This window comes from Nannospalax galili, unplaced genomic scaffold (assembly GCF_000622305.1).
Source record: "Nannospalax galili isolate Female #2095 unplaced genomic scaffold, S.galili_v1.0 scaffold115, whole genome shotgun sequence".
Taxonomy (NCBI): Eukaryota; Metazoa; Chordata; class Mammalia; order Rodentia; family Spalacidae; genus Nannospalax; species Nannospalax galili.
Genome location: NW_008340588.1, coordinates 6350405 through 6356920, shown reverse-complemented (window position 1 = coordinate 6356920; position 6516 = coordinate 6350405). Strand labels below are relative to the sequence as shown.

The window sequence follows — 6516 nt, the reverse complement described above, 5'->3', positions numbered from 1 at the left end:
TTTTTATGTAAGTTCTGGGCATTGAACCTAGGTCCTTGAGATTACAAAGCGAGCAGTTTACAGACTGAACTATCTCCCCAGTCCAAGTAATTATATTAAAAATAATTTTTTAAACATGTATCTGTGATCGGTCTGGGGGGGTGAATAAGGGGAGAAGCAAAAGGTGATTTAATATATTCAAATTCAATTGTATTTTATTTTGTTAAATGTATCTTGTCACTAGCTTGTTGTGACTGAATGTTTGTGTTTTCCAAATTCATATGCTGAAATTCTAATTCTGAAAATGATGGTAGTAGGAAATAATTAGGTCACTGTTGTAGTTGTTCTCAACTTGGCACATAGACACATCTGGGAAGAGGGACTCCAACTGAGGAGTTTCTTCCATCAGACTGGCCTGTGGCCATGTCTGGGAGACATTTTCTTGATTGTTGGTTGATATCGGAGGGCACAGCCTTCTGAGAGCAGTGCCATTCCTAGTCGGTTGCATTAAAAAAATTGTAGCTGAAGCCAGGCATGGTGGCGCAATTGATAGGCCTACAGGGAGACCCTGTCTCAAAAGAACCAAAAAAAAAAAAAAAAAAAAAAAAAAAAAAAAAAAAGAGTAGCTGAGCAAGCCAGGGGAAGCAAGTTAGTAGTGTTTCTCTGTGTCTCTGCTTTAGTTCTTGCCTTGAGTTCCTGCCTTGGCTTCCCTTGAGGATGGTCTGTAACTTACAAGCCAAATAAGCCCTTTCCTTTTCCAAGTTTCTTTTGGTCATGGTGTTTATCACAGCAATAGAGAAACTAGAACAATATATTAAGCTTTGAATCTAAATATCCCCCACAGGCTTATATTTTGAATGCTCAGTCCTCGGCACTGTTTTGAAGGCTATAGATCCTTTAGGAAGTCACTGGACTTTGAAAGGTATACTTATCCTTGGTTCTGGCCTGCTTTCTCTTCTTTCTGGTTTGCCACAATGAGATCAGCCTCTGTCAAGCATTTGCTGCTGAGTTGCTGCTCCATGCCTCCCACCATGATGGACTGAAATCCCTTTGAAACTGTGAAACAAAAATATGCCTTTCTTCCCTTGTGTTTTTCAAGTATTTGGTACTAGAGACATTAATAGATATCATAAAGATGAGCTCTCAGGAATGGGACTAGTACCCTTACATGGGAGCCCAGTATACTCTGTTATATGAAGACACAAGAAGACAAGAAGTCCTTTTTCAACTGGGAGAGGTTTTCATGAGATCCTGCCCCCATTGGCACTTGATCTTGTACTTCCAACACCTGGAACTATAAGAAATAAATTACTTTTGTTGGAAGCCATATAACGCATGTTACTTTTATATCATTCTAAACTAATTCATATTTGGTAAAAAAAAATATTCTGGGGGTAGGGTTTGGGGTCCAAATTCCACTCTATTGCATTTCTGGCTTGTGTCGCATATTTTAAATTAGAGTAAATTAATATCCCCAGGACTCCTCTGACAGAGGAGAATTCCTCAGAATTCCATCACTGCACAAAGATGATCTCTGAGGTCCAAGACTCACATTTTTGGAAAATAACTTGTTACCCTGGGGTCAAGAACTTGATTTTTATTTTCTGGCTCTAAATAAAATAGCCATTTATTGAACTCATAATGTAACCTGTCTCTATTACAGAAAGCCAGGTACCAATTTCCATGTATTCTCTTGTCTATCTCAAATGGCCATGACAGGTGTTCACATAGGAAACTTTGACATTCAGTCCCTAGGCTCTAACTGAGAAGCTTGTAAATTTTTTCTTGGTAGCTAAGAATCTATGGTTCTGAAAAATTCAGGGATGAGAAGCTTCTAAAACTTTTGGTATCTTAGTCCTACTGAGCATTTTCTGGTAGGAAATGCCAAGATTTAGAATATTTCCTCCAATTCTACTGTGAGTTGATACATTATTTCAGTAAATTTCCGAAAATTTATTTGTGGAAGGGAAGAGCAACTGAGAGAATGATTTGACATTAATGTGGTCCTCCATCAAACATCTTTGTCCTGAGATTACTGTCAGGAGCTTGTAAAGGAATAAGGGAACTAGTCTCGGGATAGGTGAAGGTTTGCTCGACAGAAACAATCTAGGATCCATCTGAGAGTATAAGTGTGGGTCGACAGACTCAGAGAGATTGGATAGAAGCTCTTTTGTGTATGCTCATGTGTGTGTACATGTCTTTGTGCATATAAAGACCAAAGGTTAACTTCGGATAGCTTTATCTCTCTCCACATTATTATTATTTTGAGACAGGTCTTTCTGTAGACCAGGCTAGCTATGGTCTCACAGAATTCAACCTGCCTCTGCCTCCTGAGTGCTGGGATTAAAGGCATGCACCACCATGCCCAGCTCCACTTTATTTTTTTGAGTCAGGATCTCTCACTGAACCTGGAACTTGCTAATTCTTCTAGACTAACTGGCCAACAAGCAAGAACCAAGGATCCTTTTGTCTCTATCTTCACTGGGATTACAGGCCTGTGTAGCTGAGCCTAGTTTTGTTATATGGGTGTTAGGAATTGCACTCAGATCCTCAAGCTTCAATGGCAAGCACCTTACCAATTCAGCCACCTTTTTTTAAGTTTTAAAAAAAATTTTTATGTGTATGAGTGCATGTATGTAAGTGCAATGCCCACAGAGGTCAAAAGAGGGCATCAGATCCCCTGGTGCTACAGTTATAGGTGGTTGTTATCTACCATGTGGGTGCTAGAACTTGAACCTGGGACCTCTGCAAGGGCAGCCAGTGCTCTTAACCACTAAGCCATCTCACCAGCCCCTTCAACTGTGAATAAAGCAGGGCAGGGTTAAAAAAAATTCCCCTCTGAACTCTTTTCCATCAAATACGAGCTTCTGCCTGTTTGGTTTGCTTGGAAATCAGAAGATGGATAGAAGGAAAGAGACCCATTTGAGGTCCTTGGTTTGTTCCCAGTACCTACATAGCTGCTAACAATGGTCCATAGGGGATAGGGTCTAGTTCCAGGGGATCCAACACCCTCTTCTGACCTCTGCAGGCATTGCACATGTGTGGTGCACTTACATACATGCAGGCAAAACACTCAGACATTTTTTTTTAAGCTGCCTAAGTTTGGTCATGGAAGATGCTCCAATACTTCAGCTTCCTCACCTGGCTCAGCAGTTTCTCTACTCCAGTCCTCGGTAGACACAGAGAATCCTCCAGGTCTTGGGCACTGGGGGATCCTACACTATTGCTAAGAGCACAGGAGTTAAGCAATGGAACCACAGAACATCCAAGCTGAAGTAAGATCCAAAGAATACCTGCAGGTCATATACTTGCATTGCCATTCCAGTAAAGGAAACCCTTCTCTTCATCAGACATATGAAACTTTTGCCCCTTCTGAAGTCTCAGATTAAATTAATTGGACCAGAGACTAGTGGAGCTAGAAAGGATTGCTCAACCTATCCAGTCCAACCTCTTCTAGAGATGAATGTTACCCACAGATGAAATCAGATACCCAAGGCCCAAGTTGCTATCTGCTTCTCTGTCCTCCTTTCACAAGATTTTTACCCATCTGTCCACTTGAAATACCTTTATTATTGGTGCAGTTTGCTCAAAATACCACCAAGAACGACTCTGGATCCTTTCTCCCTAATGAGGAATGCATCCCTGGCAGTGGCATTAGTAGCTGTGAGCACCACAACCAGGAAACTGTTGGCATGGCAGAAGCCTTCATGATTCATCAGTGTGGCCTGTGAATCTTCATGCCTCATCATTTCCTGAATCCTGGATCTACTGTGATGGAGCTGACTTGGCTTTTTTGCCAAGCTTTCCTGCTAGTTTTGAGTAATACAGATGTGCCCTTGTCATCCTGACCTACCCTGAAATATTAACACACTTTCTAGAGCCAAAATCCTCAGTAACAGCAGAAAAACAAAATCAGAAATAAACACATGCAAATGAGTCTTCTGTTATATTGTTACTAATATGCTGGTTTCTTAAAGTTGTCTGATCTTGCAAGTTTATCCGAAGCTTTGGTTTTTAGCATTTTAGTCGCAGCCCTCCCACTTGTTGGTGTCCTGTCAGGAAGAGGGGAGCTTCAAACCTCTGCCATTTTCTAGAAACCGGTATTTACAAAGCTGAAGAAATAAATTGTGGTGTTTGACAAAGAACAGTCTTTCTACGTTTTCATCTGTTTCCTCCTTTGAAGTATCCATTTATCCTGTCATTCAGCAGAATATGGAGACTTCATCTAAAATTGAAAATGAAAATAGTTGTTAAGGAAATTGCTTTTGCAAATAAATCACTATTTTGAGGGGGTAGACACTTTTTTTGTCTACTGAATAATCTGTTATCTTTCTACCAATTAATAAAATTCACTGAAGTAATTGGGGCTGATGAGTGAAATAAAAGGCCCCTTTCAAGTACATTAAAAACTATTTAAAAAACAAGACAACAGCAAATAAATAACAAATAAAAACATGTTAAGAAGTCCAGTCATGGGGCAGGCAATATAGTTTAGAAAGTAAAAGTGCTTGCCCTGCAAGCCTGATGACCTGAGTTCAATTTCTGGAATCCACATAAAGGTGGAAGGAGAGAACTGACTCCACAAAGTTGTCTTCTGTCCTTCATGCATGTGATGTGGCATTACTGGGCCCTTTAAACACATCACACATCTCACACACATACACACACACTAATTTAAAATAATTTTTTAAAAAATCCATCACACTAAAATTATAATATGAAAATGGATTCAGAATGTGGCAAAAATTCAGTTAGATATAAGCAACTTGGTGAGTTATAGACAAACCAACATTGGAATAAGCCACCTTAGAAAAGTGTGGATTTTCTATCCCTGGAAATCTTCAAGAGTAGAACTAAATATCACTTGACTTTTAGCCCGATACAAGTCTCCTGGGGCTCTAGAGCCTTCCAAGTTTCTGTTCACTTTATGTAAACTGGAGAGTTTGAACTCCTTGACAATACTGGGGGATGGGATGCATACCCAGTAGCATTCTTCCATAACAGATTGTGATAACAATTCTCAAAAAGAAGAGATTATGCTGCTATTAATTGTTGCTCATAGTCTACTTGGAGAGGCTCAGAGACTGGTCATGCAAGTAATAATCAAGAAAAAATTTGTGATTCTTGAATTTTTAAAGATAAATATTAAGGTAGACTTACAAACACTGACTAACATGTTTGCAAAAATGGAAGAACTGGGGACTGATGGAGCCCAGGGCTGTAGAAGGGGTGGTGTTCTAGAGTAAAGTAAAGGGCATTTTGCCCTCTGGTGGGTTTTGTAGGAAACACTTTAGAGTAGTTCTAGTAGGTATGTTTGCTTTCAGTATCACAACCTTAGCAACACACAAACCACATAGACACCACCTTATGTTGTGCTTATGAATTTGTATCAGTAACTATGCTTTCTCCTTGCCCAGTCAGTACTCTACTCCCTTTGATTCACAAGCCACCTATGTTCCATTGTGAAGATCCTAGACCCACACTGGGGGGAAAGAAGAGAGGTGTGGAGAACATACCGCAGTTTCAATTGTCGTGGGGCTCAAGTTTTCTCTCAGCACAGCATATACACTTGGAGACATGGGGAGAAGGTCCGATGGAGATTGTGGCTCTGTGGAATCACTTCGGCTTAAAGAGATAACAGGAAAATATTACAAGGATTAGGAGATAATGCTCATGGTAACTAGCTGTGCCCGGGACTCACTTGGAGTGCTTTCATCTATTTGTGACACTGAGCTGACTAGTTCATCACTTCATATCACAGCATTCAATCTGCTATGGAATATATGACATATAAAAGGGCAGCTTTATAATTCAGGGCATACTGGTGAGTATGCCCTGAAGACTAGCTTTATGTGTTGAAAGAAATGAGATATAAAATGCTTTATTGGCCATTAAAAATGCTTTCTTCTCAGTTATATGCACTCTGCTCTACCTAAATCTTATAGGAAAGCTTTTTGAAAAAAAAAATCAATTCAATAGTAAATATTTTACATGTGACTAAGGTTACTCACATTGTTGAAATGGGGATAAAAACAGAAGGAACATAGCCTTTGTCTCCTCTTTCTGTTGGTCTTGAAACTGGAAAAGAAAGGCAGTGTTGGGGGGCATTTCAGCATTACTGATAAACTTAGAAATGAAACATCTAGGAAAATATCAGCAATGCTAAAAGGAAAATAAGGCAGTTGTTTAGCAATTCACAAAAATTTCTAGTTGAATAGATAAACATGAAGTGCCTAAGAAAACACCAAGCTCTGGGCGGGCCTGATCCAAAGTCACTATTAATGGCTTTAATGTGTGATTAAAGACTGAGAATCTGTTTCATCACCTGTCCTTTATGTTGCATTTAATTGCACTAATCCATCTGATGGATTTGTGTATTGGGGGTTTATGGTACTATGGTTTGGAGAAGAGTCTCTCAAAGGTCCAGGCCTTAAAGGTTGGGTTGCTAGTCTGGACTACTGGGAGTTGAGAGAACCTTTAAGATGTGGGGCCTAGAGGAAGGAAGGCAGGAAGAAGGCAGGAAGGCAGGCAGGAAGG

General features: G+C 39.9%; 1 protein-coding gene across 2 annotated transcripts in view; it reads right to left on the bottom strand.

The window, feature by feature from the left end:
- Positions 1 to 3911: 3911 nt before the first annotated feature.
- Positions 3912 to 6516, bottom strand: part of Stat4 (signal transducer and activator of transcription 4) — a 136038-nt gene continuing 133433 nt past the window's right edge. For both annotated transcript variants that reach the window (XM_017798835.2, XM_017798834.2), the window contains exons 22-24: positions 5991 to 6057; positions 5496 to 5604; positions 3912 to 4204 (exon numbers count right to left, since the gene is read on the bottom strand). In XM_017798835.2, the coding sequence (XP_017654324.1) occupies positions 4178 to 4204; positions 5496 to 5604; positions 5991 to 6057 (203 nt within the window). In that variant the 3' untranslated portion in view covers positions 3912 to 4177. The remainder of the gene's footprint in view (positions 4205 to 5495; positions 5605 to 5990; positions 6058 to 6516) is intronic.